Source organism: Bos indicus, chromosome 10 (assembly GCF_029378745.1).
Source record: "Bos indicus isolate NIAB-ARS_2022 breed Sahiwal x Tharparkar chromosome 10, NIAB-ARS_B.indTharparkar_mat_pri_1.0, whole genome shotgun sequence".
In the NCBI taxonomy this organism is placed as follows: Eukaryota; Metazoa; Chordata; class Mammalia; order Artiodactyla; family Bovidae; genus Bos; species Bos indicus.
The window spans coordinates 26,799,776-26,827,486 of record NC_091769.1 but is presented as its reverse complement, the minus strand read 5'-3'; the positions used below and the strand labels follow the sequence as shown (position 1 = coordinate 26,827,486).

Sequence of the window (27,711 nt, the reverse complement as noted above, 5' to 3'; positions counted from 1 at the left end):
GGAGGAGTAAAAGTCAAGGAACTGGTTTGCCCAAGAAGAATGGAAAGTCCTCCTAGACCCTCAGAAAGGAAATTCTAATTCTGGAATGATATTTCCATAACAAACTGGAGAGATAATGGAGTTAAGAATCCACTCCTGAGGCTCTTCAATCACAATCATATTATGATTATATAGATATTTGCAAAATATTTTCTTATTATTTCATTCTCACGTCAGCCCTATGGAGAACACAAAGAAGATATGTATCTAATATTTGAAGAAATGAACTCAACAGGCTCTTACAGCTAGTAAGTAAAAGCACTCAGGCCAGGACCTAGATTTTCTGTGTCCTAGTTTTCTATCTCTTAGCCCACCACCTCCTCTTTAGGTTCAACTCTATTCAAACCCAGTGCCCCTTTTTAATCCCAGGTCACTCCCTTGCACATGATGCCTGAATAATCTTTTTTACACCATTTCCCTGCTTATCCCAGGTCTCTTTCAAAAATCTCCTAGATGCCTAAAATTCTAAGCCTGGTTTTCTACATACAACATTATCTAAAACTCAGCTTCAGATGTCAATTATCCCTACAAATATCATTCTTAATCCTTTCTCCAAACCACACTCAACTAATTCCTGATCCTACTGAAATCCTTCCCAAACTTAGAAGCTCCTTCAAACATACCCATCCTGAACCCAGCCTTTAATGATCTATACAGTGGTTGTCAAACTTCAGCATGCAGCAGAATCACATAAAGGTTTGTCCAAAAAGGGGGTTTCTGGGCCCCACACTGAGAGTTTCTGATTCACTAGGCAGGGGTGGGACCTGAGAATTTGTATTTTAACAGGCTCTCGATTGATGTTAACACTGTTGGGACAGGGACATTTTTAGACATTGTTCTGGCCTTATACATCCTCACTCGTAAACTCAGTAGTGTTCTCTACTTGAGTTCTTGCTATGATTGAATTCTTCCCCTCAGGTTCTCTGCCTCTGCTTGTTTGTTCTCCTTAACCTGGTATCAATGAAAGAAATCATACTTCCTGTCTCTGAACCATTTACAGTGCTAAATTTTCATTTTCACTAATATTGTATTATCTCAGTGAATAGCATTGCACATCCACTTTTACAAAAAACTCGATTTTTTCAAACAAATGTGTTCAAATTATCCTTAAAATTTAGAAGGGAGATTCTTTCTTGTATGTCAAATATAACAAATTTAAGTATCTTTGTATAGACAAAGAATTTTTTTAACTTAAGTCCTTACAGGTTAAATACCAAGAATGAAATGGATGTACTTTGGAGAAAAGATCACAGACACAAACATACATACACACACTCTTAAATGCACACACATTCTTTCTTTCTCTTTCTCTTTTTTTTATCTCCTCTCTCATTAACCTGTCCCACTCTCTACCTCCCTTCCTATACTCAGATCAGTTCTTTAGAGGAAGGTTATCGCCACAAAGAAGAAAATTTTCCTGGCTTCTCTTGGATATTTATCCAGACCTCTGTATCTCACTAGTTAAACCACTGGGGAAATACAAACAAATATAGGGAGGATTAGATGGATGCACAGAGACACATGCATAAGCAACCAGGTGCCTACCAAGGAGCACACTAGGGAACTATGTATCCTATTCAAGAGAGACTTGCAAACTTAATAATCACTGGCATGAAAAATACACTTCATCTTGTTCAGAATACTAAAGGAAACAAGTCTCTGGAGCCGCAAATGCTCTTATCCATCCATGAATGAGCTTTTAGATGGGGTAATGAGGACAATCTTGTGGCTCTAAATTCTCTCACATCCTCCTCTTGGAGACAGAAACATCATCAGGTATGTAAGGAAAGTCTGCCTGCATCCTCCTGTACACCCACTGCTGTAAGAGCACACTATTCTTCTGTAAATCTGTTAGCTCTTTTTTCTTTATAGGAACAATGTGTTAAGGCCTGCAGTTCTCTTCTCTCAACACACTCCTAAGGAGGTCTTGGGTGAAATATTCACATTAAGGGCTCACTCTGGTATCACAGAATTCCCGCTATATAACTCACTTAAGGAAAATAGTGCTCAAATGTCTTGGATATTCTGGAGGGAGAATTAACTATCCTTCAGTTAGAATGCAGCCTGAGTCTTGAATCACTTTCTTTCTAATATTGGTCAGTGAAGTTTTGATTGACAAATACCTCCAGCTACAGCAATTAAAGCAGGTTGTTATTATTCTTTCAGAGTTGTCAGCCAGTGACAAGTGATGAGTAGAAACTGAAAAAAAAGTAGGCCAGCAGACTCTTCTGTCCTTTGGATTTATCTATAGGTTAACCTTAAAATATAAATATTTAAAGAAAGAAGAATCTTGCAATTATAATTTTTAAAGTGTTCTCCTCTGAGCAAGGTAGCTTAAATCCTAAGCAAGTGGTTGGAGTTAAAGAGGAGGACCTGGCTTCCTTATTAGTTCGTACAGAAAGAACTGCCCAGGTTCCTTTTTCCTCCTCTTCTCTCTGACTGTTCATCTGTTTTATCACTTGAGGTGAGTAGTACGAGGTGGACTTACATTTATCATTTGAGAGACCCCCCTGACGGTCCAGTGGTTAAGACTCTGCACTTCCACTGCAGGGAGCACAAGTTCAATCCCTAATCAGGGGAACTAAAGTCCCACGTGCCACACAGGGCAGCCAAAATAAATAAACAAATTCATCATTTGAGCTTATAATAGTTATACTTTGGAGGTGGAGGCAGTAGAAATGGATGCAGAGACCTGTGAAGCTCATTTATACATGTTTCTCTGATCCTATATTCCACAGTAACTAAAATTTCACTACAGCACAAACATCAAAAGGTCATAAAGATTATAAAGTCAAATGACCAAGTGGGAGTTAAGATTTATGAGGCTTGGTTCCAGGTCAAAAACCATGAATTGAAATTATATTTCTCATCTTGGTGCCAAGAACTTTCCAGAAGATGAATACAGTTAATCAATTCATGTCTCATGTCACTGCCTTCTGTCTTAAAAAGCCAAAAATATCTCACTATGTCAAATAAAATTTATCATGCTACTGCATTCACTATGTAGATTTATCTAAGTTTAGTTCTAACTGGAATAGATGTCTTTTTTAGGTGCACGGCACATAGTTGGGTATATGGTGAAACACACAGTTGAAGGAAGTTCCAGTCACATACAGTGTGACTATACAGATGTAAGTGACAATATGGATAGTTTTTATAAACCATAAATTCCAGAAAGGGATGAGTTTTATTTCCTATGTTTACCATTATTCCAGAATTTGCACACTGCTAGAAATAAAATAAAAAGTAAATAAACATTTATTAAATGTACAAATGAATAAGTAAAATGAATAACATGTTACAATTTAAATTCATTATTCAACATTTTTTGCTGAAAGCCTAGTAACTGTATTTTCCAAGCAAAATGACAGCATGTGGCCTAGCAAATACAGGTATAGTTATGGAAAGCATATTGGAAATTATAACTCTCCTATAAGTTTTAATACATATGGTCATTACAATTGTAGTCCATTGAACTAAACTGCTTGGACAAAAATTAAATGTTCATGTTTATGAGTCATGCTTATAGAGGCAAATTTTGTAATCATTCTAAAAATACTGTTAATCAATACAAGTATCCAAAGCTACCTTGGCAATAAAACATTTATCCTCTGAGTTTGCTCCAGGTTTGCTGAACTACTGAGAGTCAAGCCTTTTGCACTCTGAAGATTGTATAAACTGCAAAAAGATGAAACTTTGTGAGTATCTTAACAACGACATTAATAATATAACCAATTATCCTATTTTGTAGTTAATATACTATGGATTTTAAAATACTGATGGTGGCTTACCCAGTCAAATATTTGATCTTTAACCAGGAAACTCTAGGACATAGAAATGAACCTATACCAATAGTTTTAGGAAGGTTTTTAGCAAATTATCCAAGTTTATATTCCTGTCCCAAATCCTAAATCAGCCAATATGAGAAACATCTTTCTGGTCTTAGCACAACCTAAAGTAACCTCTCTATTCATTATTAAGTTAAATTAGGTAAAAGCAAGATAATGAGCAGACAAGTTATGGTATTTAGGGCTTGCTGCTAAGTCGCTTCAGTCATGTCCAACTCTGTGCGACCCCAGAGATGGCAGCCCACCAGGCTCCCCTGTCCCTGGGATTCTCCAGGCAAGAACACTGGAGTGGGTTGCCATTTCCTTCTCCAATGCATGAAAGTGAAAAGTGAAAGTGAAGTCGCTCAGTCGTGTCCGACTCCTAGTGAACCCATGGACTGCAGCCTACCAGGCTCCTCCGTCCATAGGATTTTCCAGGCAAGAGTACTGGAGTGGGGTGCCATTGCCTTCTCCAATTTAGGGCTTAATTCCTAGCAAAAATGAAGTCATGTGGTTTACATTCTAGAGAAATTGATATGTTCAGCTGCAAGTTACCTCAAGAGCTCAGTTATGATGTGAAATAGTGCAGCTTGAGGGACACATACCAGGAAAATGATGGCTTCCAAAAGAAATCATGTATAGAGGACATGATAGCTGCCATCAGTTATTTACATCCCTACCATCATCATAATGGAAGAGGGATTAGACTTATTTTGTGTAGCTTCAACAAGGGGAATCCCAAGTAATAAAGGAGATTTTTTTTTCCCCAACAAAAAATAGTGCTTTGAGAGAACCAGCTCCTTAGGAGGGGATTGGGCTGAACTGTTCAACAAATCCAGAAGCCACATAATAGAATGTGACCTAGAGAAAAATGGATAGATGGTTTTCAAACCATTTTGTAGAATCCTGGGCATCTGCAGCACCTCCCTGAGAACAGCAAAAGCAAGCAGGCTTAAGACTCCCACCCTGCATTTCCACTCTTACCTGCTTTTTAACTGGACTTCTACAGCTATTTGCTTCAGATCTATACTCAACTTTATTTCAAAGCAAAAAAGATTGTCTAAAGTTTATATTTGTATGTAGGCTATCCAAGGGATGATGATTTAAACATAAAAGATGAAACATTACTAAGACTCAGGGTTATAGCAATATTTGAAATGAAGTGGGATTTGTTTCAAACCAGTCTCCAAATAGGCCAGTGTATCTAGAAGTTACTGGTTTTGCACATTCACGTAAACTCGTTAAATCTCTGATATTCCATTTTCTTATCTATTAAAACAAACAAACAAAAAAGGATAAAGCATTCTCCTCCCTGCTGCTCAAAGGGATATTGAAAGTGAAAGTGAAAAATGAAAGTGTTAGTTGCTCAGTTGTGTCCAACTCTTTGCAACCCCAACCTTTGTACCTTTCCAAGCTATTTGTTAGCAAAATCTACAAATGTTCGTGATTATTCACTGCTCTGTAAACTTCAGTTTCTCTAACAGCTTTGGGATCCCAGAACACAACAATGCATTTTGTGACTGAGTTTGTCCTTCTGGGTTTCCCTGGTGAAAGGGAGATGCAGATGTTCTTCTTCTCATTAATCCTGGTGGTCTATCTCCTGACGCTGCTGGGGAATGGGGCTGTTGTCTGTGCAGTGAAATGGGACAGGCGGCTTCACACGCCCATGTACATCTTCTTGGGAAACTTTGCCTTCCTAGAGATCTGCTATGTTTCCTCCACTGTCCCAAGCATGCTGATCAACATCCTCTCTGACACCAAGACCATCTCCTTCACTGGCTGCTTCATCCAATTCTATTTCTTTTTTTCACTTGGTACAACAGAGTGTTTCTTCCTATCAGTTATGGCCTATGATCGGTACCTGGCCATCTGCTGCCCACTGCATTACCCCTCCATCATGACTGGGAAGTTCTGTGTGGTCCTAGTCTGTGTTTGTTGGGTGAGTGGATTTCTCTGCTATCCAGTCCCCATTGTCCTTATCTCCCAACTTCCCTTCTGTGGACCCAACATCATCGACCACTTTGTGTGTGACCCAGGCCCATTGTTTGCACTGGCCTGCATCCCTGCTCCTTCCACTGAGCTTATTTGCTACACCTTCAACTCAGTGATTATTTTTGGCCCCTTCCTTTCCATCTTGGGATCTTATACCCTGGTACTCAGAGCTGTGCTTCGTTTTCCCTCTCATGCTGGTAGAACTAAAGCTTTCTCCACATGCGGGTCCCACCTGATGGTGGTGTCTTTGTTCTATGGAACCCTTATGGTGATGTATGTGAGCCCAACATCAGGAAACCCAGCAGGAATGCAAAAAATCATCACTTTGGTATACTCAGCAGTGACTCCGCTCTTAAATCCACTTATCTACAGTCTCCGAAACAAAGACATGAAAGATGCCCTAAAGAAAGTCCTGGGATTAAGAATTAATCAAAACTGAGACATCTTTAAAAAAGAAGCAGAATTAGTCATTTCTGACCTTAACTATTTATAGTAACAATGATAGAGAATGGCTACAATAAGTCATATTTTGGCTCACAAGAAAGGGAAAGTCTTGTTTTTCACAGTTCCTTAGCAGTTCAAGTTCAGCTCTTCAATGATAAATGCTGAATAAACATTTTAAACATGTACAAAATCACTGAGTAATTATATGGTGTTATTATATAGATAGATATTTTTTTATGTAAGTGTGATGTATCTTTGCTGGTTTAACCTTATCTGGTGAAAGAATCAAATGAATGCATACTGGGAGCCTTTCAAGAATGGGTGCAATCCTCTAAATTCAGAAAATAAGTATTCTTAAAGAAAATGGGTCAACAGGCCACCAAATAAACTACATAGTGATGGATATTATCCATTGTTTGAGGTTGTCGTCACACCAAAAACAGAGTATACTTCATACCTCTATCACTTACAGATAAAGTACAAACTCTTCTTCCTGCCTTCCAAGTGCTCACTCAATAGATATTCCATTCAGTCTTCTCTCCTGCTTATCCACAAAGGCCCTGCACTTCACAATGATCAATCTTCTTATTTTGCCTTGAATAATCTTTCTCCCAATTGTGCATTTTTACTCACAGTGCTTCCTCCTAAATCCATTGTGACAATCCCATAACCACATATTGTATGGAGTAACAATGCCTTAAACATATTTTTGTGCTTCTCAGAAGGCTATCAGACAAAGTCTAAGAAAAATATTTAGAGGAAATTAAAGCGAAAAGCAAAGGAGAAAAGGAAAGATATAAGCATCTGAATGCAGAGTTCCAAAGAATAGTAAGAAGAGGTAAGAAAGCCTTCCTCAGCGATCAATGCAAAGAATTAGAGGAAAACAACAGAATGGGAAAGATGAGATCTCTTCAAGAAAATTAGAGATACTAAGGGCACACTTCATGCAAAGATGGGCTCGATAAAGGACAGAAATGGTATGGACCTAAAAGAAGCAGAAGATATTAAGAAGAGGTGGCAAGAATACACAGAAGAACTGTACAAAAAGGACCTTCACAACCAAGATAAACACGATGGTGTGATCACTGACCTAGAGCCAGACATCCTGGAATGTGAAGTCAAGTGGGCCTTAGAAAGCATCACTACCAACAAAGCTAGTGGAGGTGATGGAATTCCAGTTGAGCTATTTCAAATCCTGAAAGATGATGCTGTAAAAGTGCTGCACTCAATATGCCAGCAAATTTGGAAAACTCAGCAGTGGACACGGAACTGGAAAAGGTCAGTTTCATTCCAATCCCAAAGAAAGACAATGCCAAAGAATGCTCAAACTACTGCACAATTGCACTCATCTCACACGCTAGTAAAGTAATGCTCAAAATTCTCCAAGCCAGGCTTCAGCAATATATGAACTGTGAACTTCCAGATGTTCAAGCTGGATTTAGAAAAGGCAGAGGAACCAGAGATCAAATTGCCAACATCCACTCGATCATCAAAAAAGCAAGAGAGTTCCAGAAAAACATCTATTTCTGCTTTACTGACTATGCCAAAGCCTTTGTCTGTGTGGATCACAATAAACTGTGGAACATTCTGAAAGAGATGGGAATACTAGACCACCTGACCTGCCTCTTGAGAAACCTATATGCAGGTCAGGAAGTAACAGGTAGAACTGGACATGGAACAACAGACTGGTTCCAAATAGGGAAAGGAGTAAGTCAAGGCTGTATATTCTCACCCTGCTTATTTAACTTCTATGCAGAGTACATCATGAGAAACGCTGGACTGGAAGAAACACAAGCTGGAAATCAAGATTGCGGGGAGAAATATCAATAACCTCAGATATGCAGATGACACCACCCTTATGGCAGAAAGTGAAGAGGAACTAAAAAGCCTCTTGATGAAAGTGAAAGTGGAGAGTGAAAAAGTTGGCTTAAAGCTCAACATTCAGAAAACAGAGATCATGGCATCTGTTCCCATCACTTCATGGGAAATAGATGGGGAAACAGTGGAAACAGTGTCAGACTTTATTTTCTGGGCTCCAAAATCACTGCAGATGGTGATTGCAGCCATGAAATTAAAAGACGCTTACTCCTTGGAAGGAAATTTATGACCAACCTAGATAGCATATTCAAAAGCAGAGACATTACTTTGCCAACAAAGGTCCGTCTAATCAAGGCTATAGTTTTTCCTGTGGTCATGTACGGATGTGAGATTTGGACTGTGAAGAAAGCTGAGCGCTGAAGAATTGATGCTTTTGAACTGTGGTGTTGGAGAAGGCTCTTGAGAGTCCCTTGGACTGCAAGGAGATCCAACCAGTCCATTCTGAAGGAGATCAGCCCTGGGATTTCTTTGGAGGGAATGACGCTGAAGCTGAAACTCCAGTACTTTGGCCACCTGATGTAAAGAGTTGACTCCTTGGAAAAGACTTTGATGCTGGGAGGGATTGGGGGCAGGAGGAGAAGGGGACGACAGAGGATGAGATGGCTGGATGGCATCACTGACTCAGTGGACATGAGTTTGAGTGGACTCCGGGAGTTGGTGATGGACAGGGAGGCCTGGCGTGCTGCGATTCATGGGGTCGCAAAGAGTCGGACACGACTGAGAGACTGAACTGAACTGAACTGAACTGATACCGATAACAAATTCCATTTTTGTGCCCAAACCCCATGCTGTGACAGGAAAGTCAGACACTAAGAGGCTAACCTACTTAAAATGAGAGAACACCTCCTTAGTTATGGCCACACTGGGAATGAAATTAGGTGTTCATAGGGAGAATAAGGAGATAGGCCTATTGATGCTAGACGATGCAATATGCTAATGCAGTTTTTATCAAACCTTTCCACCACCAAAGCATGTTTGGCACCAGTGGTCAGAAAACATGGGGCATATAGAGACAATATTTCTTTTAAATTAAAATTTTCGTCATAAAAATTATACTTTTTGTTTCATGGCATATACATATATTTGGCGTAATACAAAATTATCTCCTCTGAGTAAAACTGTCCCTTCCTCAGATGGTATTATTGAGGCACTTTTTGTATCCCACAGCACAAAATCACATATACTTGCTTGAAAAACACAGACTTAAGAAGACTACAGTGTCCCCCCAGAGTCAATGTAGCACCTTATTTCTAATAATCCCTATGAGCCAACCTATCGGAAACATTAATGAAACCTCCAGGCAAGAAGTAAGAAGGTCCATAGGGGAAACATGAAAAGTTATAGGATCACATTTAAGAAAGAAAGAACTGAGAATTCCCAACAGCAGCCAAAATGATGCACACATGAAGATCAGCACATAGTTACAACATACTCTGTAGGAAGCAGACCACCAGAATCTCATGGTGCAAGAGAAGTGAAATAAGATACTCATGAGGGTCTCACCCAGGGCTTCCACATTAAGACCAGTGAAGGAGAGCCTATGGACTCCCCAGGATGACCTAGGAAAGCGGCATTCTATTTAGGAGACATCTTCCCTGCTGGGTACTGCTGCTATTACACACCAGAGGTAGGCCTATTTTCCTATACATCTATACATGTGATATACTCAAGAGATTGGGTATCAAAGAATATTGGTTTCTCTTTCAGCTTAAGAACCAAAAAAAAAAAAAAAAAACCTCAGAGAATTTAGATCACCATGGAACTCACAGTCTCCAAAATAAGCTCACTAAATGGTACCAAAGTCATCCATGTGTCTTTCCCTTTTTTTAGGAAGTGGCTGGGTCATCAGCAATGGTATCACTTCAATAGATACTTTGAACAAAATAGTATGAAAGTGGCTCCAACCACTGGGGCTGAACCCAAGAGAAAAGAGAAGTGGAGGGCTTTTCTTGATGTCCTCTCTTAGCTTCTCCACCTTTGTCCACCCATCTGCAACTTCAGGAAAAGTAGCACTAAGAAATTCTTCTAATAATAAAATCAAATCAGTGTACATGAAGACTGAGATTCACCTAGGGTTTAATGGTGAATATATTAAGTATTGCTTCTCATAATTATGTTGGAAATTATCTGTGAAATTAATTTACAATGCCTTCACTACAGTTGAGTGATAGTTTTTCTGTAAGGTGTTTTTTTTTTTTTTCCTAATGTCAAAAACGTGGTCTGTAGCTCAAATATTTGAAGCTTTTGAGTCATAGTCTGTGACTCAGACTGTGAATTCAAGTCATCTGTTGCTGCTGTTTCAGAGGTAAGTGGCTACTCTTTGTTTCACCACTTTCTTGTGTTGTTAAGAAGAGTGGACACTAGCTTAAAAAGCACCAGGTTCCAGTAGTGGGGAGCCATCCTTTCAAATGTCTCACCAAAATGGGCATCAATGCAAGTTAGTTTAGCTCTTCATAATCATCCCAGTTTAAAAAATTAAAAAGAATTTACCTCCATCTTTGAATTTCCTTCTCTTCCTGGTTTCTTGTTCACAGGACTACAAACTGTTCTGACACAACCAGCTCAATGGGAAGCTTATGTTTGCTTCTAATGAGTATTATAGTTCACTTTATGCATTACTAATTTAATGAGCCTGCAACATCTATATCATTGTAAATATGCTTATCTTTAAATAAGACATATATATTAAATATATAACCTCGCTGAATAGAAGGAATTTTTTTCTATTTGATTATGTTAAATGAATACTATAAATATTCTGTATATACCACCTCACTTTCACTTTCATATACCATTTTACCAAAATCATTTTTAAGGAAAATTTCCTATTAGTCAAAAAAAAGCTAAAGATATCTTGTTAAAAGATGTCTAGAGATTTCATTATGTTAAAGTCATCATTATGAATTTTATTCTGAGTTGTGTTTGATTCTTAAAAAGATATCTTCTTTGATGATGGTATTTTAAAGGAAATAAGGGCAAATTTTGGAATGTTGGTAAGTAATTATTTTTAAAAACATCTTTGATTCAATTGTTTTCTGCTATTTTGAAAATTGAGAGATATTGTTTAAATAAAGTGGGACTTCCATGGTGGCCCAGTGGCTGAGATTCTGAATTACCAATCCAGGGGGCCTGGGTTCAATCCCTGGTCAGGGAACTAGACCCCCACATGCCACAGCTAAGAGTTCTTATGCTGCAACAAAAGACCCTGCATGCCAAACTAAGACCCAGTGCAGCCAAATAAATAAATATCTTTCAGTTCAGTTCAGTCACTCAGTCGTGTCCAACTCTTTGCAACCCCATGCATCGCAGCATGCCAGGCCTCACTGTCCATCACCAACTCCCGGAGTTCACTCAAACTCACGTCCATCGGGTCAGTGATGCCATCCAGCCATCTCATCCTCTGTCGTCCCCTTCTCCTCCTGCCCCCAATCCCTCCCAGCATCAGAGTCTTTTCCAATGAGTCAACTCTTCGCATGAGGTGGCCAAAGTACATAAATAAATAAACAGACTAAAATACAATCTTTCAAAGAGTGAATTTTAAGGGAACTTATGACAGCAATAAGAAGAGCTTTAGAAGTCTCTTGGTTATTTTAGTGTTTGTTTTTTTTGTTTTTTTTTTTTGCAATACATCTCATATGTTATATTCATCCTTCAGTTCAGTATGTCTGACTCTTTGCGACCCCGTGGACTGCAGCATGCCAGGCCTCCCTATCCATCACCATCTCCTGGAGTTTACTCAAACTCATGTCCATTGAGTTGGTAATGTCATCCAACCATCTCATTCTCTGTCATCCCCTTCTCCTCCTGCCTTCAATCTTTCCCAGCATCAGGGTTTTTTCAAATGAGTCAGTTCTTCACATCAGGTGGCCAGAGTATCAGAGTTTCAGCTCCAGTATCAGTCCTTCCAAAGAATATTCATCTTTAATGACATATATTTTAAGTGTATACGAAACCAGATAAATTAAGTGTTAGTGGCTCAGTCATGTCTAACTCTTTGCGACCTCATAGACTATGGCCCACCCAAGCTCCTTGGTCCATGAGGTTTTCCAGGCAAGAATACTAGAGTGGGTTGCCATACCTTTCTCCAGGGGATCTTCCCAACCCAAGAAACGAACCTGGGTCTCCTGCATTGCAGGCAGACTTTTTACTGTCTGAGCAACCAAGGAAGCCCTGTGATAAATTATGTGAAATTAATCATAATGGAGTGATTAATAATGACTTTCACTGCAAAAAATAAAAGATTAAATACCAAGTTGTAAATGAGCTGTGGTGCAATATAACTGTCTTTAAATAAGAGATCGCAAAATATATAAATAATTTATTATCTGAATATTCTTTTTTATTTTCTTCTGATATCATAGGGAAAAAATGATAGAAAATCTCCTAATGAAAATAGTTCAAGAAAAAGAGAGAGAGAATCTGAAATAATAATGCCAGAGCTAAAGTCACTTAAATCTGTAGGAAGTGTCAGATTCAATCTATTTTTAAATGATAGCATATGTGTCCTCTCATTTTGAACTAAATGGCATTAATTGCCCTTATATATGAAGCTTTTACTGAAAAAAGAAAGACATAAGACAGATAATTTTTATCTCTATTTCAAGATTTCTTTATTTGAAAAGAAGATGACATTTAACAGATTTGGTCCACTGGCAAAGAAAAGTTCAAGCAGCCTAGAATTATACATTTACAAAGAGTCAGGGCCAAAGGGCTTATTCAGAATAGGACAAGATTTACCCAAGACATGTTTTAGAATATTTGATACATTTTCCTGAATGAATCAAACTGCCTGCCCTAAGAAAAATTTCAAATGCCTTAGCAATAAAGTGAGTTGTCTATCTGTCTTCTCTCCACAGTCTGGAGACCATGAATAAGTCAGGGATATCTACTGTGACACAGTTTGTCTTGTTGGGCTTTCCTGGTCCCTGGAAAATGCAGATCATCTTCTTCTCAATGATTCTGTTGATCTACATCTTGACTCTAACTGGGAACATAGCCATCATTTGTGCTGTGAGGTGGCACCACCAACTCCATACCCCTATGTACGTGTTCCTGGCCAACTTCTCCTTCCTAGAGATCTGGTATGTGACCTGCACAGTCCCCAATATGCTGGTCAATTTTCTTTCCAAAACCAAAACCATATCCTTCTCTGGTTGCTTCACTCAATTCTACTTCTTCTTTTCCCTGGGCACAACTGAATGCTTCTTCCTCTGTGTCATGGCTTATGATCGCTACCTTGCCATCTGTCGTCCACTGCACTATCCCACCATCATGACTGGGAAACTCTGTGCCATTCTAGTGTCTCTTTGTTGGCTCACTGGTTTCTTAGGACATTCAGTTCCTATTCTCTTCATTTCTCAACTACCCTATTGTGGTCCCAACATCATTGATCACTTTCTGTGTGATGTGGACCCTCTGATGGCATTGTCCTGTGCCAGCTCACCCATAATAGAGCATGTATTCCATTCTGTGAGCTCTCTTATCATCATTCTGACCATTTTGTACATCCTTGGATCCTATACCTTGGTGCTCAGAGCTGTGCTTCGGGTTCCTTCCTCAGCTGGGCGGCGAAAGGCCTTCTCTACCTGTGGATCCCACTTAGTTGTTGTATCTCTGTTCTATGGAACCATTATGGTGATGTACGTGAGCCCCACATCTGGCAACTCAGTTACTATGCATAAAATCATCACACTGATATACTCTGTAGTGACACCAGTCTTAAATCCCCTCATCTACAGCCTACGCAATAGGGACATGAAATTCGCCCTCCGTCAGGTCCTCTGTGCAATGAGAATTATGCAAACTTCATGAAAAGGTTTTGTGAAACTCGATGACTCTCTTCCTGCAAGTGGTAAAATAATCCTCTTCTTCCAATCCAAACCGATTTGGTTCTATTCATAGTCATCATGGTACTTTTGTGAACAGCAAGATTCATCACATATTTGATTATATTCTGATGCACTTTTAGTTTCCTAAATGTGGTTCCATAGGAAGAGACTGCCACCTGACCATATGGTAAAAATAACTCTTAAAAATTCTTAATATTTGCTTCCAGGAAGATTTCAACTTTTTCAATGTGAAATCTCTGGCCACACAACTTTAAAAGATACAAGTCAAATTGGTTATTTGCTTACATGACTGTCTAACACTTTGTTTAAAGGACACATAACACAGGGACTTCCCTGGTGGTCCTGTGGTTAAGACTCTGTGCTCCCAGTGCAAGGGCCCCAGGTTAGATCCCTGGTCAGGGAACTAGATCTTGCAAAGCACAACTAAAGATCCAGCACCGGGCAACAAAGATTCCATGTGCCGCAGCTAAGACCTGGCATAGCCATATACATTTTTTTAAAGACACATAACTCATAAGATGTCCATTGTCCTGAATTTTTGGCAAAACCCACACAACATTGTCAAATACACTAAAAGATTATTAAGCCAGTGTTACAATTTTTAGTTCATCATCTTCATCAATAGTATACAAGGAGAGGGCTAGAAGTTTGTTTGAAACTATTAGTAAGAATACTGTTGGTGAGTTGTCAGTATGCAATCCTCTAAGGAAAATTAAAATTACATCAAGAGATCCACTCAGAGGGCTTGCCCTTGTCCCCTGGAGTTTAAGAGACACATGTTTTGTCCCTAGTTCACACCTGGGGGACAAAAATGTAAAGACTATAAAAGAGCTGGCTATGAGAGCAAAGTAGAAAGAACTGGGCTATAACTGGAGGAAACTGAATTCTCACCAATAATATCACAAATACAGAAATTTTTGGCCTAGTTGAAACTAATAGAAGGTAACAAATTTGAAACAGCTTGAAAGAGATCCTTCCCAAAAGTACTACTTGGAGAAGTAAGGCAATCCCCAAAGTTAGTCTATATGGAATGGGTCACTAGAATCCAGAAATGAAAGAAATAGTAAGTAGCCCGTCAATGAAGTATTGCCCACATTGGGGAACTGCAGTTTAGGATGCTCCCCCTCCTCACCAAAAAAATAAATAAATCCATGAAATAAAAATTAACACACAAACTTTTGTCAAGCCTGTAATACAACAAAACCAGTAAAAAAAAAAAAAAAAAAAAACAATACTTCTCTCCCCTCTCAAACCTAAAGTAACCAGAGGCAGTATAGACTTGTGGGAAGGGAGAGATGAAAGAGTAGAGGGGAAAGAAGCAGATCAAAAGAAGTAGAAGCCTGAGTCAGACTGTCTTGAGGAATAAGTTTTAATTTGTACAAAAAAATTAAAATTTGGTTTCAGATTGTACCTGGATTTTAAAAATCCATGTATTAATACCAAAAGTAATCAGAAACACTATCATATTTGTCCCAGATAATACCCACAGGTGGAAACAAACAACATCAGAAAGTATTTGCAGTAGACATGGTCAGAAAAACTAGTTTCTTTATGTTTATACCTTCCAATGTCCAAATCATCCCATTAAATAGTTACAAGTACAAATGTTTAAACATTGCTGTAGTTTAAAAATAGAATAAAACTCTCAACTGAAGACCAAAATGTATCTCTTTGAAAGTCTTCCTGGGCAACTGGAGAGTACTATGCCTCAAGGGTGGGTTCAGTTCAGTTCAGTCGCTCAGTCGTGTCCGACTCTTTGCGACCCCATGAATCACAGCATACCAGGCCTCCCTGTCCATCACCAACTCCCGGAGTTCACCCAAACCCACACCCATCGAGTCGGTGATGCCATCCAGCCACCTCATCCTCTGTCATCCCCTTTTCCTCCTGCCCCCAATCCCTCCCAGCATCAGAATCTTTTCCAGTGAGTCAACTCTTCGCATGAGGTGGCCAAAGTACTGGAGTTTCAGCTTTAGCATCATTCCTTCCGAAGAACACTCAGGACTGATCTCCTTTAGAATGGACTGGGTGGATCTCCTTGCAGTCCAAGGGACTCTCAAGAGTCTTCTCCAACACCACAGTAGAGGGATCTAAAAAAAGTTAGGAAAATGGATCAGAAAATGTGCTTGGAAAGCTACTAAAGACAGCTTGAAATAACCATCACAGTTCTACCTTAATTGAGCCCCAATATTTTAATGACTCAGCTGAACTTATTAGCTGAAAAAGGAACAGAAATGTTTTGTATAAAACTCAACAGGTCACAAGTATCCTACTGTTGTAACTTACTAGATGTTGAATGTGTATTTATATCGTTCATTAAGATTCAACTCACACATCACTTCCACAAGAAAAACCTTTCTAATATCCCCAGGTTCAACTATGTGTCCCTCTGTAATGCATCTAGAATACACCAGGTCATATTCCCTCATTGTACTTGCAGACGCTTTGAGGTAAGTCTATTATGTGTTTGAGTCTCTTTCCTTAGACTATAAGCCCTATTTTTCATTTTTATCCCCAGCATCAGCATGTTAACTAACTAGTATGCAGGTAGTGAAAGAAACTTTGGAAATGGATGAGTGAACTAGTTCTTGATCAGTCCTCACTAGATTTAAATGTTTTAGTCACAAAGCTAACTGGTTATTTACATTTTTAATATTTAAGAAGTTGTCTGTTTTTAAAACTACATTTTGATATGTGCTTTTATTACAAAATAATGTACACTTGTCATAAATTTTTCAAACAATACATACAAGTATAAAATTAAGGGTAAATGTTCCCATCCTTCTTTCTCACAATCCCATTTCCTACAAATAACAAGTTTAATACTGGTCAGTTTCTAACATACGTAAGCATGCAAATGCATACACATATAATGGTTTTAATTTCTTTAAACTGATTATATTATATAAATATTTTTAATTCTCTTAAAATTTTATAACTTTCTAATCAAATGAATACAAACATATATGCCTCATAACTTAATATTGTCTTCTTTGTGAGTAAACAGTAGGGCTTTCCTAGTGGAAAGTAGGCTCAGATGGTAAAGAATCTGCCTGCAATGTGGGAGACCCAGGTTCAATCCCCAGGTAGGGAAGATCCTCTGGAGAACGAAATGGCAACCCACTCCAGTATTCTTGCCTGAATTCCATGGACAGAAGAGCCTGGTGAGCTAAAGTTACATTAATTTTTCCCCTATTGCTAGATTCATTTTTAAACTGCCTTGTTCTCACATAGGTTCAAGATATTTAAAAATAACAACAGTTCTAGGAAGGATCTTGTTAGAGACAATAATAAATCTATCACAAATCCATTTTTAAATTATATGACATGTCATGCATACATAAACGTCTACATAATGTATAAAGAATTTTATAAGTTTAAAGAATATGAAATTCAGAAATATCTGTGAATTTCTTTATTCACAGTAGAAAAACATGAAATATTATCAACATTTTATTAACATCCTGTGAGCCTGTTACCAAAATCAATCTCCCTGTGCAACAAAGGGGAAAAGAGAATTTTTGTGTTAATTTTTTTGCTTTTCTTTAGCTTTACCACTCATCTCTCAATAAAAATGATAGAGCAGGAAACTCCAAAGACCCATTCCTCTACAGAGAAACTGAAAATACAGGCAAAAAATAATCAGAATCAGCTTTATTAAAATTCTAGAAAATATTCAAAAATTTGCAACAACCAAATAAATACTCATTAAAAAAAAAAAAAAAGGCAAACAAAATATGGTAGGAGGACCTTGTGACATTTTAGCTTACCTTCACCACATCCCCTTTGCCCAGATAGCCTCAGCACAGAAGCATTTTAAAGATAGCAGGCCATATTCCTAGAAGGGATTCCTGGTTCCAGAGGAAACAGAATGGACCTCATTCTCAAAAGTTTCCTGTTTGTTTTGACCTATCTAGGGGTTCCCTAAAACATTTCAACAGAGGGTTTGCCTTCATTTCACCTAACTTAGAATTCTTTCAGAGAAACAGCCACATGGAGGATATTCCTCAAAAACACAAAAAGGCAAATTAACCAATCACTGCCGCCCAGGGCAAAGGATATCAATTGAGACAAATATTAGACACACTAGGGCTTTCATGGTGGTCTAGTGGTTAAGAATTCACCTTGCAGTGCAGGGGAAATCTGTTTGACCCCTAGTAGGGAAAGCCACCCCACTCCAGTACTCTTGCCTGGAGAGTCCCAGGGATGGGGGAGCCTGATGCGTTGCCGTCTATGGGGTCGCACAGAATCGGACACGACTAAAGTGACTTAGCAGCAGCAGCAGGGAAGATTTCAAACGCCGTGGAGCAACTAAGCCCACACTCCACAACAAGAGAGGCCATCACAATGAGAAGCCCAGGCATCACGACTACAGAGTAGCCCCACTTGCCACAACTAGAGAAAGCCCGTGTACAGCAATGAAGACTCAGCACAGCCAAAAATAAAATAAATCAATAAATTTTATAAACAAGAAATAGTAGCTGAAAACTTCCCAACCTAGGAAAGATATAGTCATACAGGTACATGAAGCCAATAGGTCCCAAGAGAGATTCAACTCAGAGAGGAATTTATCCATTCACCTACTGATGGATATTGGATTGTTTCCAATTATTGGTCATTAGAAGTAAACTTATAGAAACATTTGTGTACAAGTCTTTTGGGGGGATATCCATTTTTTATTTTGGGCAAAAAACTAAGGGTGAAATTGCTTTATCAAATGGGACATGCGTGCTTAACTTTGTAAGAAGCTGTCAAACTGTGTCCCAGAAATTTCACTCCAGCTATATCTAAAGGAAGCAAAAATACTCATTCTAAAAGATTCATGCACCCCAAATGTTCAAAGCAGCATTATTTACAATAACCAATATATGGAAGCAGACATGAGCACCCATCAACAGATGAATGAATAAATAAGATGTGATACACACACACAGTGAAATACCACCCAGCCATAAAGAAAATGAAATTTTGCCATTTTCAACATCATGTATGGATCTGGAGGATATTAGCTTAGTTAAATAAGTCAAGACAGAGAAAGACAAATACTATATGTTATCATTTATATGTGAAGCCTAAAAATAAAAGAAAAATGAATGAACATAACAGAAACAGACTCATAAATACATAGACCAAACTACAGTAGTGGTTATCAGTGGGGTGAGGGAAAAGGGGATGGGCAAGACAGTGGTAGGGTATAAATTTCTATAGATAAAGGGTACAAATTTCTCTGTAGATAAATAAGTTACAAGGATATATTGTACAGCACAGGGAATTATAGCCAACATTTTATAACTTTAAATGAAGGATAATCTCTTTTACACCTGAAACATATAATTTTGTGAATAATTTCTATACCTCAATTTTTAAAATTTTTTATTTTATATTGGAGTATAGTTGATTTACAATGCTGTGTTAGTTTCAGGTATACAGCAAAGTGATTCAGTTATACATATGCATATATCCATTCTTTTTCAGATTCGTTTTCCATGTAGGTTATTATAGAATACTGAGTAGAGTTCCCCGTGCTACACAGTAGGACCTTGTTGATTACCTATTTTATATATAGCAGTGTGTACACACTAATCCAAAATTCCTAATTTATCCCTTCCCCCTTACCATGTTCCTCCTTTGGTAACCATAAGTTTTCAAAGTCTGTAAGTCTGTTACTGTTTTGTAAATAAGTTCATTTGTACCATTTTTTAGATTCCATATATAAGTGGTATCATATGATATGTCTCTGTCTGACTTACTTCACTTAGTATAATAATCTCTACATCTATCCATGTTGCTGTAAATGGCATTATTTTGTTCTTATTTATGGCTAAGTAACATTCCATTGTGGAAAAGGCAATGGCACCCCACTCCAGTATTCTTGCTTGGAAAATCCCATGGATGGAGGAGCCTGGTGGGCTGCAGACCATGGGGGTCTCGAAGAGTCGGACTGAGCGACTTCACTTTCACTTTTCCCTTTCATGCATTGGAGAAGGAAATGGCAACCCACTCCAGTGTTCTTGCCTGGAGAATCCCAGGGACGGGGGAGCCTGGTGGGCCGCCATCTATGGGGTCGCACAGAGTCGGACACGACTAAAGCGACTTAGCAGCAGCAGCAGCAGCAACATTCCATTGTGTATATGTACCACATCTTCTTTATCCATTCCTCTCTTGATGGACATTTATGTTACTTCCCTGTCTTGGTTATTGTAAATAGTGCTGCATAGAGCATTGGTTACATGTATCTTTCTGATTTACGGTTTTCTCTGGATATATTCCCAGGAGTGAGACTGCTGAATCATATGGCGATGGTGGTAGTGGTTTAGTCTCTAAGTTGTGTCTGACTCTTGCAACCCCATGGACTGCAGCCTACCAGGCCCCTCTCTCCATGGGATTTCCCAGGCAAGAAAACTGAAGTGAGTTGCCAATTCCTTCTCCAAGGGATCTTTCCAATCCAAGGATCAAATTTGGGTCTCCTGCATTGCAGCCAGTCTCCTGCATTGCAGGCGGATTCTTTACTGAGCCACCAAGGAAGCTGAATCATATAGTAGTACTATTTTTAGTTTTTTTAAGGAACCTCCATACTGTTCTCCATAGTGGTTGTACCAATTTACATTCCCATCAACAGTGTAGGAGGGTTCCATTTTCTCCACATCAATACTGGTTTCCAACCCATGAACAAGTTATATTTTTACATTTATTTGCCTTTCATTTCCCACAGCTGTGTTTTTGGTTTCCATTGTATAGGTCTTTCATATCTTTTATCAGGTTTACCTTTGTAAATGGAATTTTCCAGGTAAGAATACTTGGGTGGGTTGCAATTTCCTACTCCAAAATTCTTAATTTCTTATAGCTATTATTTTTTCATATCTTTTATCAAGGTTATCTCTATTTAATATTTTTGAAGCTACTGTAAATGGCATTTTAATGTATCAGTCTCTGCTTGTCACTAGTACCTGTATGTAGAATACAAGATGTTTTTGATCTTAAAATCTTTCAAAATTCATGTTCACTTGAAACAAATAGACTGCCAGATATTTCTCCAGGAAAAAAAGGAGTTTATTCAGGATCAGCCTAGAATTGCAATTCAGTGTCTGCAATCATGATGACCCACATCAGCTCCCTACATGGTCAAGGGAAGGAGAAGGCTACAGAAAACAGAATCCATGGTTTTTCACGGGCTGAGTGCTTGCCAGGATAGAAGAGGAGGTTATCTTACTGCTGGCCTCTACTACAGTGGCAGGGCAAGAAAGTTTCCTTTCTGGTTGCCTAACTCTGTTTCACTGAAGTTTATAGTTTACACCCACTTATTAATTCTAGTAGCCTTTTTGTAGATTTCATTGAATTTTCTATATAGATTATCATTTCATAGCCAATGAAAAACAATGTACTTCTATCAATGTAGATGCCATTTATTTCTTTTCTTTGTGTGATTGCACTAACACTTCCAATACAATGTTGAATAGAAGTGGTAAGAACAGACATTTTTGCCTTGATTCTGAGTTTATGGGACAAGATTTCAATTTCACCACTAAGTATTAATATAATGCTAGCTATTAGGTTTTTGAAAATGCTCTTTGCAGGTCAAAGAAGTTTCTGTCTATCCAAATGTGCTTATTAAGCTTTAATTGCTTATTATCTGTCTCTCTGACAAGAATGTAAGCTTCTCAAAGGCAGGGACCTGATCTTCTACACTGATACAAACCCAGTGCACATAAGGAGGTAAATAATTGTCTTTAAATGAATGAATGAAATGTACCAACCCCAGATGCCAAGTGATTTTTTTTTTTTACATATTCAGTCGGATTTTGTTAAAAAAAAAAAAGCAGCAGATCAGCATTACAATTCAAGAACCTAATCTAAATATGCACTTGACAATGAAGCACATCTGCACATGGAGTGAAAAGTGTTTTCCAAAAAGCCATCAAACATTCCATCTCCAAATACCCAAATTACAGATCACTTCTGCAGGCCTTTTGTTGAGTGGAATCATAAACAAAGAACAGAAGATTTATTGCTGTGAAAACAAATCTGTAATACAGTAGTATGAATCTTGGGTGTAAAGCATAATCAGTTGAATCAAGTCAGGAAGTTGAAACTCTAATAAGAAATTTGTGTGTGTGAGAGGAAAGCCTGTAAGCTGGTTGACCCAAGAACAGCTGAGATATCGAACTTGTTCAGTAAGATCAGTCACAACTTTAAATCTCCATTTTTTGAAGGCAATTAAAAACTACAATTCCAATGACAACAGAATGAATGTCGAGGGAATCAGTTATTTTTCCCCACTGAGATATGAAATCTATATAGAAATTTGATACTATACTATAACAAATTGTACTTCTCATAGTTCTGTTTTAATTTCCATTAAATCCTGTTTAATACAGTTTGTTTCTTAAATCTTAAAAATGTTTTCATGCTTCTGAATCTGGCTCCAGTTCTTTTTCATTTATTTTTATATCAGTATTTAATATACCGGCTACCAGTTCTAATCAGAAAAAAATTCTTAGACGTCTCTTCATTAGGACAGCACATTCAACAGAGATCACTGATGTGCAAGCAAACCATAAAAGGTGCAGCTCTCTGGAAAGCATAGTGCATAGACTGTTTCAGTCTGAGTATTCTTTATGATGATTCTTGATGAACCACTCTTGCAATCTTGTAAACATCAGTGTGCACAGTCTCGATACTATGTAGTTGCATGTCCTTGGACAGGAAGACCTTCAGAGCTAGGGAAGGTGAGGGCAGTCTAAAGTTTTAATGGCTGAAAAACCTTACATCCTGTAGGAGGAAAGCACTTCTCCTTTTTTTGCTACTTAAGAATGTGGCAGAAATGTATGCTGAGGTAGCCCAGTCAATCCTTATGTTTTCCTTTTTTTTGAAAATGTGGTCTCAGAATATTTCTGGAAGGGTGACATTTCAAAGAAGCCACTGCTGGAACCGGCTTCCATTGCAGTCTCTGATGCTGGGCACAAGGCTGTCCTCATCTGTGGCTTTATCCAGGCACTGGTTACTATTCAGATGCTACAAGGTCAATTTCACTGGGTCATACTCCCAAAGCTGGTTGCCTTTTAGGTGGTGGCATTTGAGCATTGTGACTGGGTCATTAAGTTTGGACACATCCAAGCAAAGGTCATCTGTTCTAATTTCTTTGTTGGCAGTGTAAGAGAAAACCTGATTACCTCCCATACCATGACACTTAAATCCCAGCTTTTTCAATCTCTTTTCTAGCCATGTTATCTAGGCTCTGATTTGTTTCCACATTTCGTATCTCTCCCAAAGAGAAATAGTGATGTGAAATCTGAGAATCAGGATAAATATTCTCTAGGTACAAAGTGAATGGTCTGCATTCGAGTTTGTGCCTTAGACCAAGTCTTGATGATATAGCTCCATAACCTACCTTTGTAACACCTGGGGAAATTATATAGAAGAAATTCTTGAATTCATCCATCCATACTTCTGCAAGTCGTCTCTTATTTTTATTGATACTCTTCTTCCTGGAAATGTGTAAGGTTTAGCTTTCCAAAACACATGTCCAACATGTGAGCAAGTAACAATCGCCAAAGTTCTTCCTCACTGCCAAATCCTAAAGGAAATTTCTAGGTTTCGTCCTCCCCAAATATCCATTCCAGCATCATATGTTCCAATTTCCTGAAACTAATCTCTGTCTATAGAAAAAAGACTCCCTGCTATTGTACGTGTTCTCACAGGAAGTCTGATCACCTTTCCTTCTGTCCATTTCTCTTTGGGGAATGGGATACCAGAGAAAAGTGGAGCTTCCAGTTGAGTCCACCATAGGTCATGTCAGAACCTGCCATGTACTCAAAAGTATCATCACTGATCACATCTGTGATAGGACAGACCACTGTCTTCCTGCCATGTTTGATACTGGCTAAGAGAGGCTCCACACCCCACTGTGCACTCACAGTGCACATCTAAAAAGGTGATCACTTTGCCTTGAGACACAGCAGCGCCTCTTAACTTAGCTCTCATCAATCCAGAATGTTGCTCCATTCGAATGACGTGAACAGGTACTTTTAATTTTTTCACATAGCTCTCTAGAGATCTTTTCAAAATGTCTCTTTTACTGGCATCATCTACTAGAATAATTTCTTCTAGCATGTGTCTTGGTAAGTGATTAATGATACTATAAAGAGTTTGCAGAAGTGTGCTCCAACCCTCATTTACGGAAAACAATCACCACACTGGTTGTAGGAAGGTTATGTGGATACACCTTTGTTTTACACCCTTCTAACCTAACATCTGGTAAAGATCTGTTGAGTTCAATCATCTCACTTGCCATTAAATTGAACTGACTGACTTTAAACATCTCTTTCATCTTTTCTTGATCCTCTTTAGGAATGACAACTGGTTTCCCCATTGCTCCAGGGCCTTCATGAGGCTTTTGTATGGGCTCTTGAACATCCCCAGCAGGAAGTTCTCTCTCTTTTTTTTTCCATCACATTTGTTGCATTCACTGAAGTAAAGCAGCAGGAACATATCCAAGAGTACCCAAATCCAGAAGGTGGCTAGGACCATCTTGTAGTATGCATATTTTCTCATGGCACTTTAAGTCAAAGGCAAAATTTTAAAATATATTATGTATATAAATATACAAAGATCATGAAAATTATTCCAATCCAGTTTCATCAGAAATCACTTTCATAACCCCGAAGTGGCTTTTCAAGTGAATTCACATCCCAAATCCACATGTCCCACAGATCCAGCTCGCTCCGCAAGCGGCGGCGTCGGTCCCGCAGGCCAAAATATGGGTGCTACCCTCGGGCCGCCGTCCGCCTCGCCGCCTTCTCGGCCACGCAAGTCGTTTTTGACCAAATGGTCAGGTCAAAGTACCTGGACCTGTCATCAGTTTCCTCTTCGTCTGTCTTGTTTCAGCATCTTAAATATCACTGTCTTTTGCTCTCTGTCTTCCTTTACCTTTTTTGGATGGTGCACTCAACATCTTCCTTCACGTGAAACTACCCCAATTTGGATAGCCACTATATACTAATCTTTTTTAAATGTAAGCCTATTTCCAGGTATATTAATTATCTTGCACAGTTAGAAAAGGTAAGAAAATGTGCTCTATTTCTTATTTTTAAACGGAGGGTTTAAGAAGAGGCAGGAAAAGTAACTTCTACTGCTACTGTCATGAGTGTTTGAGTCATCTGTAGTATGCACCATAATTTTTTACACTTTTCCCAACCAACATCAATTTTTATTTCCCCATCAGGTATTTATTTTAAATAGTGGCTCTATAAGATTAGTCTGTGAACTGGTGATGATTTAGGTGTACCAGAATTTCTTGAGTAACATTAAAATAAGGATTTCCAGGGTCCACTTTAAAGATTCTCATTTAAGAAATTTGGCAAAAGGCTTGCAAATCTATTCTTTTAAAAAGCTCCCAAATCTACTCTTTTATTAATCTTTTGGATTTTAATTAAGTAAAAATTTTGGCTCAGTTTTTCTATTTCCACCTTTCTGGATAAAAAGGTGTAAATGCGCTACCCTTCGTCAGGAGTAGAACAGAGAGAACAGACATCTTTAGGTCAGAAAAATCAAGTGTAAGAATGGATACACTTAATAGAGGTCAAAAATGCATGAGGTCAGGAACCAGGTAGGTCATCACCAATGAAAGTGCAAGTGCTTCCTGGAGACCAGGTTAGAAGAGTCTAATATCCAGACATCCAGGACATTTAATTCAAATTACCATCCACTAAATCTGAGTTAGCAACGAGGTCTGATTTAGTTTAGTGTACTAATTTTATTACTGAATAGGCAGCAATAGATCATTTTAAGTCTGCATCTTTAGGTACAAATGAATAAAGACCTATTTTTAAATGGGGAATAGAAATGAGTAAAAATAATCATTCTGATCTTGATCCACTCATGGTCTCTCACTCACTTTGACTAATTTTTGTGCACTTCTGAATTTTTCTCAATGCAGCCTTCATGTCCTTGTTCCGGAGACTGTAGATCAGTGGATTTACAAGTGGAGTCAAGGAGGAGTAGAACAAGGTTACAATCTTCTGTATCCCAGCTGGCTTTCCAGAGGTTGGGCTGATGTACATGACCATGAGGGTTCCATAAAATAATGACACGACTACCAAGTGGGAACCACAGGTGGAGAAGGCCTTACGTCTGCCAGAGGCTGAAGGGACACGCAACACTGCTCTGAGAACCAGGGTGTAAGACCCAAGAATGAAAAAGAAGGTGATAAAGATAATAAGAGAGCTCAATATAGAACAGGAAAGCTCAATTCCAGGGGCAGGGGTGCAGGACAGGGCCAGAAGGGGACCAGGGTCACAGACAAAATGGTCAATGGTATTGGGGCCACAAAAGGGGAGTTGTGTGATGAAATAGATAGGGACTGGATAGCAGAGGAAGGCTGTTACCCAGCAGAGGCCCACCAAGTTCATGCAGAGACAGCTGCTCATGATGGTAGGATAGTGGAGAGGTCGGCAGATGGCCAAGTATCGATCAAAAGCCATGAGGGGTAGTAAGAAGGTCTCAGTGGTGCCCATGGAGAAGGAGAAGTAGAACTGGAGGAAGCAGGCAGTGAAAGAGATGGTTTTGGTCTCAGACAGGAAGTTCCTTAACATATTGGGAACAGTGGTGTTGATGTAACACATCTCCAGGAATGAGAAGTTGGCCAACAGAGTGTACATGGGAGTGTGGAGTCTGTGATCCAGCTTCACTGCAAAGACAATGGCCCCATTCCCCATCAGTGTCAGGATGTAGGACACAGAGAAGAGCACAAAGAGGAGGACTTGAACCTCTCTAGAGCAGGGAAAACTCAGGAGTATGAATTCAGTCACCGTGTTGACTCCTGACACATTCATGGCTTCTAAAGGGTGAAGAGAAAAAAATTACCATCACAAAGATGACTTTATTCTTCAATCCTCAGGAATATTTCCTCTTAATAAGGTTCTAAAGCCCTCAAGATCCTATTATTTTATTATTTAAATAATAACCTAGAGAGAGCAACTTCTACTCAGTGTAGTTGATGTGCTCTGTCATCTCTGTCTCTGGGTTGTAATTCCACAAGTTGGTGCTAGAAAGAAAAATAAATAAATAAATAAATAAATAATAACCTAACTATACTACTGAAGACTGTCAAACTTTAAGAATGCTTGATATGATCTGACTTTGAATTTTGGTCTTTCTCATTCCTCTTTCAGTATTTTCTCAGATACAGCAATGACAGGATCTTATGCAATAAGCAGCTTTCAGGTTAGTGACAATACTTACAAATGTAAGTAAGTATGGTAACCATGTATTTTTAACTATAGAATAAAATATGAATGTGAAGTTGCTCAGTCATGTCCGACTGTCCATGGGATTTTCCAGGCAATAGTACTGGAGTGGATTGCCATTTCCTTCTCCAAAGGATCTTCCCAACCCAGGGATTGAATCCGGGTCTCCCACATCATAGACAGACGCTTTACCATCTGAGCCACCAGGGAAGTCCAGAATAAAATATAAAAGATTCTTAATATTAGACACAGAATTTCAATTACTCAGATCTTTGGAATTACAGACACAAATGATAGGAATTGGAAGAGAGAGTAAAAGGTAACATAAGACATTGAAATATTAATGCATTTCATTTTTATTTTGGATCAGTGTTGCAACTGTAAGTGTTGACATCTTAACACAATCTGATAACCAAGACAAAAAAAAGTCAAATGTGC

General features: G+C 38.6%; 3 protein-coding genes and 1 pseudogene across 3 annotated transcripts; 2 read left to right on the top strand and 2 right to left on the bottom strand.

Moving 5' to 3' along the window:
* The first annotated feature begins 5,303 nt into the window (after positions 1 to 5,303).
* LOC109564489 (olfactory receptor 11H6-like) lies at positions 5,304 to 6,297 on the top strand. The gene is given in 2 exon segments (XM_019967922.2): positions 5,304 to 5,321; positions 5,323 to 6,297. Coding segments are annotated over 2 exon segments (993 nt in total).
* A 6,743-nt stretch (positions 6,298 to 13,040) lies between these two features.
* LOC109564276 (olfactory receptor 11H7) lies at positions 13,041 to 13,991 on the top strand. The gene has a single exon (XM_019967770.2). The coding sequence runs from the start codon at positions 13,047 to 13,049 to the stop codon at positions 13,989 to 13,991; it is 945 nt and encodes a 314-aa protein (XP_019823329.2). The 5' UTR covers positions 13,041 to 13,046.
* An 8,918-nt stretch (positions 13,992 to 22,909) lies between these two features.
* Positions 22,910 to 24,603, bottom strand: LOC139185139 (polypeptide N-acetylgalactosaminyltransferase 1 pseudogene; annotated as a pseudogene).
* A 1,311-nt stretch (positions 24,604 to 25,914) lies between these two features.
* LOC109564488 (olfactory receptor 11H6-like) lies at positions 25,915 to 26,862 on the bottom strand. The gene has a single exon (XM_019967921.2). The coding sequence runs from the start codon at positions 26,857 to 26,859 to the stop codon at positions 25,915 to 25,917; it is 945 nt and encodes a 314-aa protein (XP_019823480.2). The 5' UTR covers positions 26,860 to 26,862.
* Positions 26,863 to 27,711: the final 849 nt, after the last annotated feature.